Source organism: Electrophorus electricus, chromosome 24 (genome assembly GCF_013358815.1).
Source record: "Electrophorus electricus isolate fEleEle1 chromosome 24, fEleEle1.pri, whole genome shotgun sequence".
NCBI classification, from domain to species: Eukaryota; Metazoa; Chordata; class Actinopteri; order Gymnotiformes; family Gymnotidae; genus Electrophorus; species Electrophorus electricus.
This window is the reverse complement of record NC_049558.1, coordinates 2,674,018-2,695,973: the sequence shown is the minus strand read 5'-3', so window position 1 is coordinate 2,695,973 and position 21,956 is coordinate 2,674,018. Positions and strand designations below refer to the sequence as shown.

At 43.2% G+C, this 21,956-nt stretch overlaps 1 protein-coding gene across 1 annotated transcript; it reads left to right on the top strand.

Annotated features, from left to right (window-relative positions):
- Positions 1 to 2,943: 2,943 nt before the first annotated feature.
- ctnnbip1 (catenin, beta interacting protein 1) lies at positions 2,944 to 19,423 on the top strand. The gene is made up of 4 exons (XM_027016337.2): positions 2,944 to 3,085; positions 9,325 to 9,439; positions 9,818 to 9,908; positions 17,332 to 19,423. The coding sequence occupies exons 2-4, from the start codon at positions 9,344 to 9,346 to the stop codon at positions 17,388 to 17,390; spliced, it is 246 nt and encodes an 81-aa protein (XP_026872138.1). The 5' UTR covers positions 2,944 to 3,085; positions 9,325 to 9,343; the 3' UTR covers positions 17,391 to 19,423.
- The last annotated feature ends 2,533 nt before the right edge of the window (positions 19,424 to 21,956 follow it).

The following is a 21,956-nucleotide window of genomic DNA, read 5'->3' as shown; positions in this document are numbered from 1 at the left end:
CTGGGTGAGTGCACATGTAACATCAAACCGACAGACACATGACTTTTTACAGATACACAGAGTACACAGAATAGGGAATAAGCTGAAGTACAACAGAACTTTTTAAAAATTAAGATACAATAAAACAAATAAAATGGACTACGAAATATGTACACATGAGCAAGGTATGGAGAAGCATTTTTCTGCTATATATATAGTGTATACACACAGTTTATGAATGTGAAATGGGCATTTATGCATAGATAGTCTTGGCTAGGATGGTAAAGAGGATACACTTATGTAAAAAGCAATGAAGATAGATACTACAGTGAAAGGTGAGCTTGGTTGAAGGCTAAAGTGCAAGCTGCACACTACGGTGAATGGGGCCCTCAGCACTGGAGTCAGAGGCAGTTCTTGTGTTTGGTTGTGCTGGTTTGCGTCTTTGGCCTCCCAGGGGTTGGAAGAGATTACGTCCAGAGTGAGAGAGTTCAGCTATGATTTTGCAGGCGTGCATGCTTTATGTCTTTAAGTGCTGGCAGGTTACATACAATAATCCCCTCTGCAGTGCCCATTGCTATGGCCTGTGGCATTCTTAGGGAATGATGAACCAACAGTTAACGAGTGCGAGAGAAATGGAAAGAGGAGGGTGCGATAATAAAAAGAAAAGAAAAAAAAAACGCACGTGATCCAAAGCGTACCATCTCATTTATTTCCTTACGAATCATGGGAAGGTGGGCGTTCATGCCTGCCACTGGCCCACTTCTTTTCAATGATAATATGACTGCAGAATTAATCCTGGAGCATATAGAGGGGTTTTCAATGCTCAGATCTAATAAAATACTTCAAAACACAATGCATGGCAGATAGCCTTATAGCAGGATAACGACACTAAGCTTACAACTTTAGGGGGCTCCTTAAGAGCCAACTCAGTCACTAATTTGAATCCCATTGGCCATTTTACATATGGAAGACTGAACATGTTAGGCAGTCATTAATTTTGAACCCAAATTTCAATCAAATTTCTAGGAGTAATTAAACATGTAATTTCTCCTAGAAATGTATGCATGTATAAAAGTGCTGTGATTTGCCTATGGTTTATATATGAATAGAGAACAGCTTCAAAATAAACATTGCACAGTGAATAAATAAATAAACAGTGAATATAGCATTTCCAACAGCAGCCAATCTTTCCCAGTATCGGAATTTGCACTCACCCATTCCATCATAAGCCAGAGGATTTCTGCTCTGCTCCTGGGACCCCACTAACCTGCACAGTCGTAAGCTGTGCCTTCTCTAACATACCTGATCAAGCTTGACAGTTAATTATCCAGCCATTCAATAGGCAGATCAAGTGCGCTAAAGCAGGGAAAGCCTGAAACTGTACAGGGCAATGGGGCCCGAATGTGCAGAGCAATGAGGCAGTGATAAGATCTGCCATATTGTACAGCAGGGTATGTTCAGAATTCCACTCGCCGTCTGTTTTAGCTTGGCTTTCCAGGATTTCTTTCCTAGATTCTTATATGTTCCCTTCCCTAATGGTGATTCACCACTGCAATTACACTGGTGTGAAAGTGTAATTTAAGTGATAAGACTCACTGTGCTAAATTGAGAAATGTTTAATTTATTAGGTTAATTCTATTTTTTTCCCATGCCAAGCATAGGTTAATTGGTTTCAGTAAATGTACATTTTTTTTTTCAATTGTTTTATTCTTTTATTTAATATTTAGACAAAATGAAAACTCTCAGGCACTTCAATCCCACCCCACCCCACCCACCACATGGGTTTCAAAAATAAATAAATAAAAATCAACAAACAAACAAAAATGTAATAAGAGTAGCATAGGAGACTGGGGTTACATTACTCACAGTATACATATTTCCATACAATCAAATAAGCCAAAGGTACATTTCTTTTGTTATTCCATCATGCAATATTTGTAAAGTTCTAGGAGCGGTGTTGTTCATTCTTGCAGATGATTGGTTTTAACAATGGATAAAGGTGTTGACATAAGTCCATGCAAACCAGGCAGAGCTTAAGCTTTGATTCAATTCAGAAACTTGTCATAGAGAAAGTAAACTATTTTTTAGTAAAAATAAATAAATAAAAATGTAAAAACATTTTCACTATGTGATATTTTTCACACCACTGTGCACACTTTATATCAATTTATTTGGGTACATTCTGGAGTAAAATATGGGTCTTTATACTTCAAGTTCCTGTTTGCATCAGTGATGCTTGAAATACTAATTTTCCCTCACGTTTTAACGTCTTCATTCCTTCTTCACTCCCAGTTTGGACTTATAAAGAACCGGCCAAAATCTTTTTTTCAAAACCAGTGCCTTATTGCAGCACGTGGAATGAAAGTCACTGTTCACCATTTCATAGCGGTTAGGACATTCCAGGTGGCCAGATCACAGCCATAAACGGTTTGTGCGTACTCTGCCAAAGCATGTAAGTACCATTTTTGAGTCTGTTTCCACTGATAGTCACAGTTTTGGAGACAGGACGTTTACCTGTGCACCTCCTATAAACAGACACCCTATTCCTGGTTCCACTACACTTACATAATGGCTTGTTACTTCGGTGAGGTCATAATCTGTAGCCTATTTAGAACGTCTGCGGGAAATGCATGCTAGAAACACCAACCATTTTAATTTGGGAATATAATAGAAGTGTAACTGCATGTGCTTTTAACACCACAGTTTTAAATATATTAATACATCTAATTGAATTTGTTTTAATATTTTTAAGATAATATTATTTCATAATTCTCTTTAATTTGTCTATAGCCTATAACTGAACTTTGACTTTTATCATAAAGATACATCAGGTGGTATCGTTTTCCCTGCTCTGATCTGTGATGTAACGGAGGGCTCATTGCCCGGTGAGATGTCGCCCCCTTGCGGCGAGTGGCATGTACGCCTCGGCAGGAAGCCGCTTCAGCAGTGGGTGCTTCGGCTTGAGCCGCCCACTCCGCTCCCTCTCCGGCTACACGCAGACTGTCGGGATGTGACCCCGGAACAGGACGCTTCCTTAGAAACAATAAATTAAAAAATAAAAAATAAACACGAACGAAAAATTTAAAAAAATCCTGGACCAGGAGAGGTGAGTGGCAATACGGTGTTTGTTGAACTTATTAGTGGCCAGCGCAGGACTATATTTCAGCGGTAGGTTACATTAGCCCGTGCTAGCTAAGATAAGCTAGCTAGTACCTGGACGGCATTGTGGGAACTTCATTCAGGGCTTTGTTAGCGATCCGGTATGCTGGGCTGTTCGATAAATTGTCCACTTTCTTTCCTTCGTGCATTTAAAAATGTCGTTTGAGCTCCGACTTCTCCCGAATGAAGGTGTAATGGTTGTCACAGTCCGTCCATTTTATTTCAAAACGACGGGTTTGGCGGTTGAATAGTGGCGGCCGGCTGCTCGGAGGCTGCCTGAAGCGAGGGGCTCTTCAGCGGCCGGAGTTGTATTGTTAGTGCTCAGCTGTTTTCTGATAACGAACTGTGAATATCCAGCTGTCAGTCTACGTTTTAAACAAGTTTTACTCGGTTTTTCACTGATTAGTCAATTTTATCCCTCCTTACAAAGCATTAACAGAACGTTGCTGAACATTGTAGAAAAAAAAAATGTTGGAGGAGGAAAAATACTCTGGTAGGCTGCCACACAATGAAACTGTTTTTAAAAAGTGTATAAGTACAATATCACAGGAGTGATCATTGGTCATGAGATTTGTCCATATAAATCAGGAATCTGACAGCACAGTGAGACTTTCACTCCCTCCTCACTGTGTCCCTGAGTGGTGATGATGGTCTATTTTTGTCTTTCCACACCCTTAACTCATTGTGAATACGCCACGCTTCACTTCTCTCGAACTGTCAGCCTGCAGTGCAGCTAGTCCACATTCGGTTATGAATTTGATAGTGGCAGGCAGCGTGCCCGTTTAGGGTACGTAGGAGGTGTGATGATCATTTTGGAGCTGACTCTGCAGTACAAGCCACCTGTGTGCTTGGAAATTAAGCTGTAACACCTTCAGTCAGGACAGTCCCCAGAGGCGGGCGTCTGGCTCTTGAATCCGTGTCAACTCCCCGCTCTGAGACTGGGGGCAGGTGTTGCTCACGCAGGGCTCAACCTCCATGCCCCAAGAGGGACGTTAATACCGCGCTGTCTGTGAGCAGCCAGCTTATGCACGGTTCAGACATCCCCTCCCCTCCCCTCCCCACCCCTCCCCTCCCCTCCCCTCCAAGCTCCAGCATGGTTTGTGTGCGGGAGGGGTTGAGGCCTCCCCTGCAGAACTCAGCCTATTCCAACCTCAGTTTGTATCAGTCAGGCATGGCTCGGCCACTTCTACTGGCTCTAGGGGTACTGCTGCATGAAGAAGTTCATTCTGATCTTGTGACTATAGTTCTGGAAACTAAACAGTGAATTTTGTGTGTATGTGTATATGATGGGTACTAACAAATGTCTAATGTGAAACAGGCAATGACACAGTTTCCTTCTAGTCTAAGACTAGACTGCACAGTTCACAGTAGCCAAGTGGATAGCAGCTTGCTGCAGGTATCTTGAGGAGAGCGCTTCATGGTTATGGAAAGGAGGTGATGCTATAATCTTGTTTACTACAAAATGCTCACAAGAAAGGTGATGGTTAGAAATGAGGACTACTACTTATTTATTTAATCGATTATTCATTTAATCATCCAGTTTGATTTATACTTTTGCATGGTATAGTTGGCCCTGTATTGCTTAATTTTATTGGTGTTATCCAATTGTTTTATCATTTGATCTTTTCACTGTTTTGCGTTACAGCACCAAAATCTTTGTGTCTATGTTTAGTCAGGGCAGGTAGCTTCAGCTGCTGGGATAAGTGGAAAAGCACATTAAAAAAAAAAATTATGTGGAAATTCCTATCCTCAGAGTCCTGGTCAGCATACATGGTCTTATTATGCAGTGTAGTAGCTGGCAGCCTCAACAGTGTAATCCAAAGGGACAAACCCACTGCAGTCGTTTTTGTATTGTAATTCATGACAAGCGCTCCAGTGTGAGCCGAACAGTCGTGTATAGCAATTACCCTCGTGATTTTTAATTCCAGCTTCAGTGTAACCTAGGTGTTTTGCCATCGCTCAGGGCTCATGGAAGTTTGTCTAGCTTGTGTGATCTGTCAAGACGTCCTGAGAGCAACTAATATCTTTGTGCTTGAATACAGTAAATCCTGTTTAACTTTAGGAAACACCTCTCCACAGCCTTATCTAAAGAATTTTATAGATTAATATTAATTTTGTGAGTGAGCCAGTGTCACAGGTGACCGTTTAATTAAAACAAAGTTTTCTTTATAAAATGAACACTAGCCCAGTAAGTGGGAATCGCGAAAGGAATTGCTGGACAGCTGGAGGCAAGTTTGAGATTACTGGCATTTAGTAAACCCCACTGGAGGCTCACGCCTCACGTACTGCCAACAAACAACAAGTCATGACCTACTTATTAATCACACTGGTGCCGCCCACATCATTGCCAGTCTTGCCAAATATAGCGACAGTTCCTAAAAAAAATGAAGTGGCAATGTCCAGTGGTACCTTATTCCTAATGCGCTTTCCAAACACAAACTTCACAAACTGACACCAGCACCACTTCTGTGCCTGACTGTGGGAAAAGTAAAAAGGTCTGTCAAACCAGGGCAGATTTTCTAATGATTTGAACAAATTGGCCTGTATTCACTTATTTCTTATGGCTGAAATTTTCACATAAAAAAAAAAAGAAGGAAGCATTTTTATGTAATTTTCTATTTCTTAACTGCACAACTGCAAATGATACAGAAAATGCATTAGTATATTGGGTAGCTTACGCTAGTTCATGGTGTGTGCCACCAAGAATCTGTTGTTCTCGGTATGTGCCATCTCTGTATGTGTTATCTAACACACACTGACAGAGGAAAGACAGGGTGCATTCTTTCCAGATTAAGCGCTTGCTTGGTTTAAGTGCTTTTGAAATGACTTGGTCAGTAAGATCTGCTTTCTGACACCGTCATTCATTTAGACAAACTCGGCAAGCCAGTGAAGGCACACGAATGTTCCCTATTTGAAAAGGAATGCAAAGTTGAAAGCACCTTTTCCAGAACACGTCATTTATAGATAATTGACAAGAACATGCAAATGACTGTTTGTTTTAGTATGCAATTTCAATTCCCCGTCCAAACCGCTGAGCTAGCTAAAATCTGGAGAAGGCACTGTTCCTCCTGTGTGGCAGTGCCCTTCTGCCCATCCTCCTTGTCCCCAGCTGTTCCAGGAGGGCCGGGAACGTTGGCGAGGGTGGTATAACTGCTGGCAGATTTATGCTGAGGAAATTATTGGCTTTTCAGGTTATGCTGTATTTCTTCTCATTCCCTGCCATGCATGTAGTGAATGTGAACGCACTGAGCGTCTGAGCTCGGCCTGTGGCACCAGCAGCGGGAATATCGAGGTTACCTGCAGTCCCTCGTCGGAAACTGGTGCTTAAGTATTTGGCGAAAAGTCTTCCAGAAATAAATGAATCAGGAGCCAAGGAAAGAACCTCGATGACCGGAGCAGAACGTCTGATGATGACCATTATAATGTTTTAGTGCTTTATGTTCTAATCACACAGATGCAAATAAATTGCTAAATGCTTGTGGTTAAGCTGTTTTCCACTGAAAGTAAACATGAGTCCCTTCCTGTTTTAGTCATTTCAAGCCCTCAGAATGAATTCTTTGGACTGCGCTCTTCCGTGGTTTTGCTTTAGTAAAATGTTCCCTGCCCTTGATTAGATTACACTGAAGATGTCTTGTGTCCTTGTGCCTTTAGGACCGGTTTGGTCAGCTGCCGTGTGCTGGGCGGCATGCGGGCACCACTGGACTGTAAAAGGATTCGACCGATGGAGGGTGACCTCCACGACCCCGACACATGCATGGCCCTATCTCATTGCACTGGCTCGATCCCCTGAATCGTTGCCACGGCGCAGTGAGGGAGGGCTTCCCTGCGTCTGCTCTGCAGCTGCAGTACCTTTAGACAATCGAGCCTCCGATTAAGTGGGGTAAACCGAGACTTAACGAATGAGAAAAAGCACTCGTTTCTTACAGGTGCTCGAGGGAGTGCCAGGGCCGAACTAGATCTCTACATTTGGCAAGAGACAGCATGGGTGTGGTTTTGCCAAGATGTTTTGCAAGACCTTCCATGGGGTGCAGACCTACCATTTTTGTAGTGTCAGAATGTACAGGCGGGCAAAGGCCATGTCATGGTATCGGGGAAAACCTGTATTAGGGTTTCTGGAACTGAAGTATTTGCTTGTTTTCTCCTGCTCAAAAGTGAAGTAGTAATTAGCCTTTTATGTTGAATCATGCACCTGCTGCTGCATGCCCTGAGACGCTTTACAACCTTAATTTACTTTCCTGTCAATTTTTCGGGTTGGCAGGGAGAACTTTTTTTCTTTTTTTCTTTTTTTTAACCTTTTTTTCCCAGAAGAATACTGCACCGCAGGACTAGGGAACAGCACGTAGACGTTTCTGGGTGCGAAGCGACAATGTGCCTCTCGCCGTGTTTTTCAGCACAGAGTGTCTCAGCCTCTGAGACTGCGTGTGCCGTCTGAGCCGTGTCCCGCTGCTCCTGTGCTCAGCCCAGACATGATCAAATGAGGAGGGGACAGGGGTTGGTGGTGGTTGGGTCTCTGAAGAGCTGCCTTCCCCCCTGAAGGTGTGCCCTGTGTCACAGCGCTGCAGAGCTGATGCACTGCTCCCTCTCTGCCTTTCATCTTCCTTTCTCTGTCTCCTCCTTTCCTCCAGCATTTATCATCATCCCCTTCTCCTGCCTATAAAATGCCAAAGATGGGTGTGGGTGTGTGTTTGTGTGTGTGTGTGCGTGCATATATACATTTATGCGGCAAACTCTTTGTCATTGTGCATTTTGGTGACTTCCCCTAGTGAAGCTACAGGAGGAGCCCACAACTTGGACATATTGAAGACATTTAAAAAAAAATTTAATCCCATATTTGTGTCTCTAGTACATGTCGTTTTGATGGGCGGCTAGTCATCAAGTCCGAGTGATCAAAAAAGACCTGAAATTTCGACCTTAAACTGTGTGATTAGTAGCTGTGCAGCACTGTCTTTCCGTGCCAGACAGAATGAATCTCTGCACCTTTGTGCCATGTGTCATGGAGCTGGGTGGGGGTGTGCCAGCTTTTTAATTAAACATGACCCCACATCAGAAGAGCTGTCAGCCTGCCTTAGAGGGGCCTTGAGCAGATAAGTGGGTGAGGGGCATTCAGCGTTGGATATCTGCAGAGGGATTCGCTCCAAAAACCAGAAGGAAGCAGACTGAGCGCTGCGCAGTTTCTTCCCGTCTCTTTTGCGTCCTTTCTAACTCTGCCGTCTTCGTACGGCTGTGCCGTAGCACAGACGGAGTCCGTGGTCTCGGGAGGCCGATTGTCATCGCCGTGCCATCGTTTTAGGGACTAGAAACCGCGCTCCTCCGCTCCAGCCTGCGAGCACGTTTTTGTGCGCCTGCTGCGTATTGTAAGCGAGCGTCGGCGCGGGTGTCGGCTGCCGCTCGCGCTGCCTTGGCCCCTCCCTTTTTCCGCTCATTCCCGTCCTCTTCTGCTTCTCTCTCGGCGTCTGTCTTTTTAAAGGGCTGTGCAGGGAGCACGGCTGTAGAAATGGGTCATTAGTGGGGTGGGGTGCGGTGCTCAAAGGAACCTAGCATTAAATATGGATGAGATCCATTTGTATTGCTCTGCCAGCCTGCTCTGTGACTTCAAGTGCAACGTAGCTTCCATCGTGGTGTGTGTGTTCTGGGGAGATGCACTGATCAAAGGTTCCTGATGATTAGAAACTTTCTACTGCAGCATCCGTCTTTGTCAAAGGCTCTAGTGTGTTCTGCATTTATTTTAGGTGGAGGATGGGGGTTTGTTTAGTTTGGTGTAGGCATGGACAGCCAGAAGGGTCCCAGTTAGTTGCTTGGAAGGCAAAGCAGTTGTGGGTTTGTTTCACCAGGCAGATGATTGATAATAGCAGATGATGATGATGATATAAGATTAACTTTTACGTTTCTTAGTAAATTTATTTTATATGTTTAGTACATGTGGTTTATGGATTGGAATTATGTTCACATCACGATCGGAAGAATGTTTAGGTAGGAATAATGTTTGGGTTTTTTGTGTGTTTAAATATATCGTATTCAATTTGTGTGCGCAAGCGTGTACATCTGTGTGTTTATGCAAACATTCATCTGGTGTGTGTGTGTGTGTGTGTGTGTGTGTGTGTGTGTGTGTGTGTGTGTGTGTGTGTGTGTGTGTGTGTGTGTGTGTGTGTGTGTGTGTGTGTGTGTGTGTGTGTGTGTGTGCTGCAGTGCGTCAGGAGCAGGGGGGATGAATCGCGAGGAGGCCCCTGGGAAGTCTCCTGAGGAGATGTATGTTCAGCAGAAGGTGCGAGTGCTGCTCATGTTAAAGAAGATGGGATCAAATGTAAGTATTGCAAATATCATCCCAGCCATCCTTACACACTCCGCCACAGGGGGGCGCTCCCAACACCACATACGTCTCTCCCCCACCCCCCCAGCCTCGCTCACAGATGAATCGCCAGCTGTAGTTTGTATGTCAGAGCAGCAAAAATGAGTCAAGCCCTCCAGGAGCTAGCAGCCTTTATCTAATCTGATATTACCATCAGTTCATAGATAGATGGTGCCATAGTTCCTGCAAATTCAGGCACATTCCTAGGCACTGTCGGTGTCGTATTGTCTTGTTTTTGCTCATTTACCAAAAAAAAATCCTCTGCGCTTTACATGCCCTGTTGTGTATTTGGCCTTGTAATATTTTTTCTCTCCCCCCCCCGTGCCCTCGCAGCTGACACCAAGTGAGGAAGCGTTCCTACGGAACTATGCAGGTGTGGTGCACAGTCAGATGAGCCAGCTCCCGCAGCACAACATCGACCAGGGTAAGGCTGCAGTCACGCCGTCCTTCCTGCAGAGCAGGCCGGGCCACATGCCTGCTGACTCTGCACGGGTGCTGGGGGCTCTTTCCTAAAAGACTGGGTGCTCGGTGCAGAGCCAAAGGGGTTTGGTCTGACTTTATCCCATTAGCTTGCTACCAGGTCTGCAACTGTGAGGCGCAACCAATAGCTTTCTTTTTACCTCCCCAAATCATATTTCTGTTGATTTTTCTTGTAAGGAATAGCAGCTGAACAGAAAACACCATGTTGTGCAGTCATTAGCTACCAGTTTAATAAATGTAATGAAAATGGTTATGGCAGACTGAACAGAATTAGATTGAAAACAACATTGCTTACCTTTTTTCTGCTCCATGGTCAGTATTCCTGTTCACCACCAGAGGGCGCCAAAGCAATAGGATTGTGCTTCGCAGAGTTGGTTGACCCTCAGCCAAGTAAACAGTCTGATGCAGAAGCCCACTGCAAGGCGTGGTGCTCATGACTTCTACCAAGCTTATCAGCTGGGCTCCAGGCTCACGAGTCAGTTGAGTTCAGCATGAATTTGTCTAGTTCCTGCTGTTTCCATTTGCTGACCATTGCAGGCCGGTTGGTCTTTGCTATCCATAGTGAAGCCCTAGGCTGGGCAATTTGTCTCCATGACACTCCGCCTGTGTGTGGAACCTGCGCTCTATACACTCCCCCATCAGTTTTCAAACCTTGGGGGGCGGGGGGTACTGTTAAGTGAAAAGCTTTAATTCTATTTTGGCTATAAATGAAGGCATCTGGAATGCGGGACCTATGGTATAACAGCTAGCACAACACATTAGGCTTGAAATATGCATACTCGCCTAGTAAGGAGCAAGGATGTCAACGTTGTGTTTTTTTGTTTTTTGTTTTTTTTTGTTTTTTAAAATTTATTTATTTATTTTTTGAAAGAGCTGCATAAACAAATCATCACTGAGGGAAAGATGGGTATAAACATGTATTGCAGAACAGATTTTTCCTTTTCAGTGATGTGTGCGTGCGTGCGTGTGTGTGTGTGCGTGCGTGCGTGTACACATGCAGGGTTTGCAGTTCAGGCCACTGGAGTTGCTACAGATGCTCTGTTTAGAGCTGTTTAGAGCTGTTGTTCTTTCATCTGCACAAACAGTTAAACAGTTGCTAAAGAGATTTCATTGTATGAAACTGACTAGTGTGAAATTATTCAAAGGTTTTCTGGTTAAACTGACAGACTCCTTTTAAAACAGGTTTTATTGAAACAGGCATTCTGAAACCTGCTCAGATTGACTGCTTACAGTCAGTGGGTTAAAGATTAAAACCTTTGGTTTAAGGTATTACATGATTCCAGGACACAACAGTTGGCTTAAAGCTATAAACAGACAGAAGGGTTCCTTAGCCACAGGGACCTGATGAGTTCCTGATTGTATCTACACCTATGTGTGCAGCAGACATTTTGTCAGTACTTGATCTTAATGTTTTCAGACTAAAATGGCTTATTCTCACCCAATAGTCACTTTTAATAAAGATTTAATGTTTAGTTAGCTATCATCAACTGTGGCTAACACTGATTGACCTGATATGTATTTGACTCAGATCGATACAGAACAAGGAGGATATCTATAATAGTCATGCTAATAATATGCAGCCTCATAGGAGGCTATAGACCTGGGCATTTTGATCAAAATTGTAGCTAATGTTAGCTATCTAGATGAAAACACTGACCATCTTAGCCTATCTGGTGATTCGTTCAGGTAAAGTCAAAAATAAGTGCTGGCTGGCCATTCTATGGGATAATTTTTTCTGCACTGATTTTGAAACACAACAGGGACCATGTGGAATCCTGTTCTTTGGGGAGAAGGGTATTGAAATGGCCTGCTGATAATATTTTATGTTAAAGTTGTTTCAGGACTTTGTGTCCCACAATTTCCCATTCACCCTTTTAAACTTAACTTTAAACTGGAGTATTTTCCCCCATTAGAGACATGGTTTTCCCCTCTGTTAACGCATGACCTCTAGAGACATCACGTCAACAGATACTGGGTAGGGCACTATGATTGGGTGGGGTCACTGCGGTTGGGCGGTGCCATTGCACATGGGCTAAGAGCACAAAATCAATTTGGAAGCATGTCTGCAAGCCAGTGTAAGAAACTTCAGGTCTTTTTTTTTTCTGGGGGTTTAGGGTAAGAAGAGCAGAAAGTTGGGTTTCCATGGCGATGGGAAGGCGTGGCTTCCTTTTGACTGGAAGGCAGGAGCGGAACTGTTAGGTGGTGCGGGGGGTGAGCTGGGGTGTTAATTTATGAACGGACGATGTGAAAGGCCTAAAATGCAAGAATTTTGTGGCTTTGAGTGCTGCCTCCCCCTACCCAAAACACTGCACACCAACACCTGCAGCGTCCATTTGCATCATGCATATGAAAAATCAATGCAAAATCAATGCTGACGCTCTTTTTATAGTTGGCCCCTTTTGTGCTACGATTGTGGCAATCAATATATCATCCCACAGCAGTGCCATCTGAATGCGTTTCTCAGAAGCCAGACACGTACAGTAGTCTATAATCGTGTACGCTCCAAACCCTGCGCCAGATGCCTAACACAGCAGAGTTGGCACTCCTCTGTCGTCTGTGTTGGCCTTTAATCTTTGCAGGCAGCATATTTCTGAATTGCCCTCCCTTTACAGTACTGCTGGGACACAAAGGAAGGTCTTTGGGACTGTTCAGCTAAGCCAGTGGGTCATGCGCCTCAAAAAACATCCTTAGAAAAATAGGAATACTCAATAGTAGATGGTTAATTTACTGCAATTAAAATAACTATACCTTACCTGTGATTCAGGTGTCACTTATTCAGTTATTTCATTGTATTCTGGAGAATTTCTGCTTTATACAGTTTCATTTAAATGTTATTTTAGTCAGTTGTTGAGATTGGAGAGATTAGCCTGAGTCATAGCTGCACATGAAGTTTAGCCACCAGGGTTGATAATGGTGCACACGTGATGGCTAGAATACTCAGTCGCTCTGACTGTAATGTTGTCCTTTCTTTGATCTGACAGGTAACCCACTCTGTTAACTTGCTTGTTTAGTAGCCGCATGCGTGGATGTTTGGGGGTGGGTGTTCTGCTAGTTTACAGAGGAAGCCCTTGGCCTTTTGGTTTTGAGCCCCTGTTCATTCAGCTTTGAGCATGTTTAAGTGTGAGAGAGAGAGCGTGCTCATCACCTTGACCTTGATTTATTACTCCTCCCCAGTCTTCCTTGCCTTCTGAAATGGCGTCTTAATTCTGCCTGTGCTTCGTTTGCTAAGCTCTGCAGCCCTTCTGGCGTGCTGCTTCTGTTGAGTCATGATCGCTGTACTGCACCTTTTACACTCGAGTGCCCAGAACCATCATGGGGAAATTTGAATTTAGGTTTGTAGGCTGAAGTGAATGTGAGGTAAAGGCTAATGGAAATACTGAGGATTACACCGAACTATTTCATCGTGTTTTTTTTTTTTTTTTAATATAATATAAATAATTTATTTTGGATATGCTGTACTTCGGAATCTAATTATTCTGTTAATCTAATCTAATTTACCATGTGAAGATATGTACGACTGAGGGAGAATGGCCAGACACAGAAGAAGTACAGATAAATGGAGCAGGTAGCAGCTGTTTGTTCATAGGCGTTAGTGGCCTGCAGGGTGGTGATGCAATCGGATTCCGCGCTGTTGCTAGGCGACAGCACCGGGAGGGCCCTGACGTCTGGCGTGTTGGCTGGTGCCCGCGGGACGCCGCCTCTCCCAGGACGGATGTGGGAGCAGCAGGCTGGGCCGCTCACCTGGGCAGGGGGACCGCGCTCCATTCCTCGGAGCTCCTCTGCTCTCGTACAGTTCCAGCCTCTCATGACAGGCAGGCTTGTTTTTAATTTCCTAAGCCTGTAAAACATATTCACATTTACAATATCAACATTATCATCAATATTATTTTTTTTCATTTTAATTTTTGCCTTTTACTAGAATGCTTGTTTATGTTTCTAATGACTAATGTCTGAATTTATTTAGACCACAGCAGAGCACAGCTAAATCTCATCTTGGGTTTGTCCCTGAGTGTGTTTGTGTAGGTGCTGGGTGCTTTCAGTCTCAGTCATCATGACCTATTTTATCACCATAATGCAAAATGACAAAAGCAGCATGCTTCTCTGAGAATATGCCCCTTCTCATGCGCAGCTCCATAGATACGTCTTTCCCAATAATGTGCCTATTCCTGTTCTTGGCTCAAATCATTGTTTTAATACACATCTTATAGTAATGTCATTACGTTGTTGATTTTGCAAATGAAGTTCTCCAGCATACAGATGTCAGATGAGAGAATGTTTTGGAGTAAACACCATCTTTGATTTGTGGGAATCGTTGTATTAAAAGGTGTGTGTGTGTGTGTGTGTGTGTGTGTTGATCCTGTGGTCCTGTTCCTCCTAGGCACAGAGGACACAGTGTCCTTGAAATCCTTAGCATCTGTCCTCTTCCTGAGCATGTAGCTCCCTGCTAGCTCTAACAGGGTGCGTTTCCTCCCCCTCTGCAGTCAGCATTAGAGCATTTGCATGACAGCATGGTGTGTAGTTTCTACCCAAGTGGGAGAGCGTGCGTTCAGGGCACGCCATCACATGGGGTTTTGCACGTAGCACTCTAAAGCAGCTCACTGCATCATTGAGCTGTTTGCCTAATGTGTTTGTTGTTGTTGTTGTTGAAATCAGTAGCCTAAAGCTTTAATTGTTAATATACTGAAGATTTTAAAAGGGGGATATAAATAACGCAATACCCCAAGCAAGCTTAATTAAAGTTATGCTCTGAGAGCCCAGCAAAAGGCACATGTCTGGCACAGATTAATGGATATACTTTTAATTCCAATAGAGAGCAGGTTATAGGAGAATTTTAATGCTACTTTTTGAAACCATATTTTTGGGAGTTGGTATTTAGAAACGCCAGCAAGCATTCAGTGCTTGTTGTTAAACTGTATTTGGGCCAGACCTAATTTTAGTACATAACCAGAATGCACTGCCCACCTTTACACTACACAGGGCGGCTTTGAAGTTAGACCTCTTCCCTTTTTCGTGTTGACGTGCAACTGATAAAGAGACTTAAGCAAAGGCTTCTAGCCAATGAGCTGAGTCCTCAGTGAGCTCTTCCTGCCAATAAGCTGAAACCTCGATGAGCTCTTCTAGCCAATGAGCTGAGTCCTCAGTGAGCTCTTCCTGCCAATAAGCTGAAACCTCGATGAGCTCTTCTAGCCAATGAGCTGAGTCCTCACTTCCCTCATGCAGGAGCTCTGTGTGATCTGGAAGCATCATGGACATGAAAGGGGAATAAGGAAACATGAAAGGGCCTCCCCTCCCCCCGACTCCATGCTTATAAAGCTTGGGTCAGCCAGAACCCAGCACAGAGACATCTTAATGATAGCCCTGGCTATGGGCCACTGAGACAACCAAGCTAAACTTGCAATGCCAGAGGCTCACTGTTAGTGGTGTAGCCTTTGAAGAAAAGGCCACACCTCTTTAAAAAAAACACACACGTATGCACACACATGCTGATGCCGTCTGGTGGGTGCTTGTGGGTTTAATATGGTCTGTGGCCTACTTTTATCTTTGCACATAATTAAATCCGTCAAGTACAGGAGGTGTTGTAGGAAATTATGAAAACTTTTTATGGTAAAGGTAAAATAAATAAAAACGGGCTTTGTTTTCGGACTACTTAAAATGCGTCTGCCGGCAGACTAGAGGCATCCTCGGATCAAAGCGTTTACCATCAATGACCTCTGCTTCGCTCTGTCTGGGTTTGCCTAGTTGCAACAAATATCGCTCAGGACACAGACTTTGGCATTTTAGAAGCTTCATACCGTTCAGTTCAATCACCTCACTCAGACACCTGCAGAAAGCGAGTCCACAGCAGTGGTTTGCCCTGGGCAAGGAGGAGCTGTGCTTCGGTTTTGTCTTGGACATTTATCACAGGTTGGTCAAAAGCCTGGTGGTTGTAACTCCGTCTGCAGTGGCGCCTGCCCTATGGGATCGTGCCAAGCTTTGGGTCACGGGATTAGCTCCACCTGCCTCGGCTGAGGCTGCAGCAGCCTTATCAAGCCACAGTCAAGGACAAGGTTGGGTTCTTGGTGACTTCCACTGGAGACATGAGTTCTTCCTCCATAACAGACACCCTCCTTATCCCCCAGGCCTTGAATGCTATATTGCGGCTCAAGGGCTTCTGAGTGTTTTGGGCTGATTTTTATTTACTGTTTTGATGAAATTGTTGTTAAACAGCTGGATCTCCAAATCCTGTTTACCTTCCACACCAAGTTCGTTTCCTGAGCTGAGACAGAATTGGTAATGAAGGATTTAAATTGATAATCACCCCCCCCCCACCCCAAGTTTCACCTGATACCTGAACAGAATCACAAGTGATGCCTTTCATCTTGTAGCTGTCAGACTTCCCAACAAGGCGGTGAAAATGACATTTCACATCTTTGTTACAGCAGAGACCATGTGGCCGATTGTTCTGCAGGTGAATCCTTCATACATTCTTGCCGACGGACACACCCCTCCACACAGATAGCAGGGGTCGTCTTTAAATGTGATTGCTAGCCACGTGTTATTGAATTATCTTTTTGATCTTTTGTCCTGCTTTAGACCTGGATGTACAGTTTCCTTGGTCTTCAGATATCTTGTAAAAATGGTCTGGGTGAATTAAAGACAATATACATAGAGGGGATTTTTTTTTTCCCTGCATTTTTAAAAAACTGCTACGGTTGTCTTGTTCATTTATCCTGCTTAGACATATCTTCTAATTCCTAATTTGCTCCTATTGACCTGATTTCATATTCCATTGAGGTATTGGGCCAAAATGTAGAGCTGGAGTTTAGTTACAACATGAAGTGCACTTTTAATAATGTACTTTGCTATCATTTGTAAGGCCTCATTCTCTGTAAGGCAATCATTCTCTAGCCTTGAGCTTGCCCCACCTGTACTGGTACGTACTCTTATGACAGTAATACCCTTGAAATGGGGGTGACTATATGGCTGGATTTGGGTTTGCACCTCCCACGTCATGATTTATCACAGCTGCCGTCTCCCTGCAGCTTTGGTCCTTTCACGCTTGGATCTTCCAGTTGGGTAACATGATAATAACAAGTAGAGACCATCTGGAGTCAAGTATGTGAAGACATGCGAGGAATTTGTTTCCAGTTAAAGACATTTGTTGTGTGATTTACAATAATAAAACAACATGGCAAGGATTTATAACCACAGCTGCACAACAGTGGTAAAGGAACGGCACGCAAAATAAGGGGGGGAATAACGTATGGCAACCCAACCGGATCCAACGTGGAGTGGCACGCATGCGAATGTGCACTGTTTCTGTTTACTTCTTTCTTGTGTGGTCTTTGCTGGACTTACTAAATCCTCCCAACTGTGTTCTCTGTCAGGTGCGGAGGATGTGGTGATGGCCTTCTCCAGATCAGAGACAGAGGACAGGAGGCAGTGAGCTCTCGCCCTGGACCGCCGCCCCCTCGGTGCAGCCCTTCCCATCACTGCAGAGGCGGTCGGAGTGAGGAGGAGTGCGGCTGGGCTGAGGAAGGAGCGGGTCTTCATTGATCGCTGCCTGCCCTCAACACCCCCACACCCCACACCCCCCACGCCTCTTCTTCATTGCCCTCCTCTTCCTTACACTAACTGTGACACATTAGCGGCTGAGCTCCAGGGCTGCCCTGGCTCTTGGATGAGGTCATAAAAATGAGTCGCAAAGAGTGACTTTTATTTTATTTTATTTTTAAAATCGTTGTCGTCGTTGTTGTTATTGTTGTTGTTGTTGTTGTTGTCGTCCTCGGCGTGACGCTTGAGGCAGCGGTTGTATGCTTCTGTCCTGATGAGAGGCGAAACGGACCAAGAGCTTCATTTGTCTGGTCAAACCAAGAACAAAGTCTGGATGAGTTGAGATAATGGACTTTTGCATTATTGTTTTGGGAATTATTTGATTTTGTTTGTGTGCATTTTCCTGTTGCTGTTGTGTATGGAGTCCTGCAGGTAGAGAATGTTAATTAGGTGACTGTGTTGTTTCTCACCCCCCCCCCCCCTTTTTTTTTATGTGTGTTTAACTCTCAACCAGATTGTAATCCTCACATCATCATGTCACCATATTAATGTGCAAGGTGTTGAGAAAGCCACTGCACTACATATAAAAACATGGAATGATTGTGTGTGCATGCATGTGGGAGTGCAAGGGTTTGTGTGTTTTGTGTGCACATGTGTGCACAATGCACACATTCTCACACAGGTGCACAAGAATTGCCTGACTCATTCAGTAATGTCTTTTTTTGGATGTTTGGATTAATGTGAAAATTCAAAGCTTTTTTTATTGTAAAGACAATACGGGGGAAAATACTAATGAGCAAATTGTGCCACCTGTTTTATTGTAAAATAATTTTTAAAGCTATTTACTAAATGTCTTGGGTCATTATTTATTTTTCCACTACAAATCAAAACTGAAGGTGAACAAGAACACTTTATGAACACTTTCTGCAAAAGAACATTTTTACCCAGGTTGCCATATATGGGGAAAATAAGTAAGCAAAGTTAGATCAATACTATCTCAGCCTTAAGCTTCATAACCCGCTGTCCTGGAGAGTTCAACATTGATTCTAGCCCCTGTATTAGATGTCTGTGCTAGAACAGACGTGGCCAAACATTTGTTCCCCCCTTTAAACTGGAACGTTTGAAATGGATTGAATTTTGCTGTTTTCATTATATTTGGCCTCAAACATTTTTGGTAACATGCTTAATTTTTAATGTGCATTCATATATTTTGTTAACTTGCTTAACTTAACAGTAACTTCAGTGTTTTTGAAAAAATGATGCATGCCTGCCTTGTGGTCTGATGGTGTACTTTCAAATAGATCTTTTGAAGGACGTGTAAAGCCTTTGCCACAATGAACATCACTGAATATTTTTTGATATCTGTGGAAGCTCTTTTTAAATATTCTCAGAATGGAAGTTGTCATGGTAACTTATTGGTATCCTGTTGGCAATAAGTGTTACACTGAATGTCCTGAGTTGTCACAGCTACTTGTGTACACAGCCTTCTCGTCTGTCTGAAAATCTGCACCACCAGTGATAAGGGTGTCTGTACAGCTGTGTTTTATTGTCATTTGTCTATGCATTTTTTTGTTGTTGTTGAAGGATAAAATGTAGATTTTTGGAGCATAGCTAGAGCACAAGTCTCTATGTAGTCACTTCCTTTGATGGTTGGATCATTTCAACAAGTTAAATTGGAGAATCCGCTCAGAGAGGAGTCATACAGAGACTGAATGTGATAGACGTTTTGTTCAAAAATGCTAAAGATATCCTTTAATCTGTAGCCCAAAACCATCTATTACTGCAGTCATATCAGATTAAATTGCATTTCTAGTCTTTTGTTCTCATTTAAGTTTTTTTTCCTTGTCTTTCTCAAAATTGCTACTTCCATGTTCTTTAACTTAATGCTTCCAAAACGTGAACCAATAAAAAATGAGTTTAAGGCTACCAGTGGTATGGAGTGTTGTTCCAGGAAGAGTTTAATCTGAAAACTCCACCCAGCAGATATGGTTTATTTGCACACAGAGTGTGTAGAAAGTTTAGGACTACATGATATGTGATTGCTGCTATCACAGGCATGGTCTGGATGAGGTCACATCTTATTCCAGCTACTGAGCTCATATTCTAGCCTGCTCATTCCTTTTGGCTCCTCATAATATGCTATAATAGAGCAAGAATGGTGCTACTCAAATCTTGTCCACCCAAAGAGGCTGGTTGCATTAACACTGATGATGTGAGTGCTATAAATAATGTGGGCAAGTGAAATAAAGGAATGATTTGATATGATAATAAAGCTGAGGCAGATTATATATATATATATATTTATTTATTTTATTATTTTTTTTTTGCATTTTTGCATTTTTGCTAGTGTGTTTTTCCTACAAATAATGCCATATGAAATAAATATATAAAGCTTTTAATACAGCAATACTATCCGTCTCGGGCCTCATGAATAGAGGAATGACACATTGCTTATTGTACTATTTTCTTAAACTACTCCACTATTATGCTCTTTTTATAAATGCTACCTTAGGACTAGGAATATGGCAACCTCCATTCATCATGCATAGATGCTGATTCTAATTGCACACTGTGGTCTAATTCGCCATAAGGGGGTATCATATTTTTTCTTATAATAACCAACATCTGTTCACCATCCTGACAGTCATCTTTCACAGACGCAGCAGAGATTCTGAAAACAGTGGCTGAGAGGGGGAAAAAAGAGACAGCTGGTGATAAATTTGAAAGAACATTCATCATCCTCAAAATGGACTAGGCACTTTCAGGCATTAACACTTTTGGCAGACCACCCAAAGCTTACTGCCTAAAGATTTAGATAAATATTTGATCTTATCTGCTTATTAAAAGATGGATAATTGTGTGCTAAGAACACACATGCCCAGACATGTGCCAGGTTTCTCTCTAGCTTGAAGAGCAATCCACAGACGGCGTAGACACACTGGAGCGGCACAGCGTCGTTGGCTGCTGCCTGAGAGAGACAAGAGCTCCTCATTGGAGAATAGCAGTAGGAGTTGGTTAGGATTCTCCGTGCCAGCCGATAACCGCCCTCGGCACTCTGCGTTACAGCAAGATGACAGGCCGGATGGCCAGATGCCGCCCAACCAGTCCAGGCGTGTTGTGACACAGAACGAGCACAGCCGAAGCTTTCCAGCACAGTTATACTGAAGGACATCATGGCTAATCGATCTGATACAATCAGAGGGACCCATCAAAATAACTGATAAAAACCTCCATCCCTCTTTCCCCTGATGCCATGGCTGTTATCATTTACTTTGAAATTAGAAGTCACCATGGTGTCTGTTGTTTCAGTCCAAGATAATATTTGGCTGTAAAAGCATGAAAAAATTAAAACCAAAAGGGTCTTTCACTTTAGCAGGAGACGCATGCACATTTTCTGTAAATGCAGCGCATATGTGGAACTTTCACACTCTCCCAAATGTTTCACAAGTGCCTTGAAAACTAATATAGTATATAATGCATCCCATCAGGTTAACACTCCTATTACTACTTACATTACTAATTCTATCTGAGACATGAGTATAGTGTAGACGAGATCACACTTTACATACAATACTCTAAACTCTGTGATGTATTGGCACAGCTTAGACCAGTTCAAAGTCATTAGCCTAGGCTTTGTTGACTTTTTAAGATGTAGCATTGACCTCTGTTTCTATAGTCAGTTAGTGTTTGCTGTATATAAGTCGATTGTCTCCTTTATTATAGTGATGTGGAAATGGGTGCATATAGCCATCTGTTCAGCACAACACAGGATAATCTTTGCGTGAACAGTAGGCCTTGCATCGTCATGGGCTCTTTCATCCACAGGCAGTCCACTTAGTTCAAAGACCCTCTTTAAATGATTCATGTGTTTGAAATACCCTGTTCAAACCGCACTCCTGCCCTTTATTCCCGTGCTAGAATCTGAATGATGCACTGATGCTTAAATCGATGCTCTCTATTGGGAATTTAAAGAGCTCTGATGTAGTTCCAGTCGATTATCTGGTGTTTTCTGACCTAGATGACAATCTCCAGAATACTGGTAAAAGAGTTCCACTGTAAAGTACTGTAACGTTTAGAGGAAGCTTGCAAACACATATGTGAATGTAAGCAAATAGCAATACTGACATTGACCAAACGCTGCAGACGTTTGTATTTTTGTACTTGCAGGTAGGATATTTTTCCTCCAATGAGTTAAGCAGACCTGTCGTGGCTCTTGCACGCCTCCTCACTATAGCCCTGAGCTATATACCTTATGACTGATCCTGGTGATGGATATGTGGGTGGGCAGGCACTGCTTATCTGTGCACTGGAACGCCATTAGGCTGGCTCGCTGCTGCTCACATTCATTCAGTTGCACGATCATTTGGTTCAGCAAAGTTCGATTCTGGCATTCGTCTGTTTGTGTCTGTGTTTTGACACCTGTCTTTTCTTACAGGATTAGGAGTAAAGCAGGAAATAA

What these genes read in the sequence shown, in the direction of transcription:
- ctnnbip1 (XM_027016337.2), top strand. Translation starts at nt 9,344, where the DNA reads ATGAATCGCGAGGAGGCCCCTGGGAAGTCTCCTGAGGAGATGTATGTT. An exon ending in TAAAGAAGATGGGATCAAAT is followed by an intron (nt 9,440 to 9,817) that starts GTAAGTATTGCA and finishes GTGCCCTCGCAG; the next exon opens with CTGACACCAAGTGAGGAAGC. An exon ending in GCAGCACAACATCGACCAGG is followed by an intron (nt 9,909 to 17,331) that starts GTAAGGCTGCAG and finishes GTTCTCTGTCAG; the next exon opens with GTGCGGAGGATGTGGTGATG.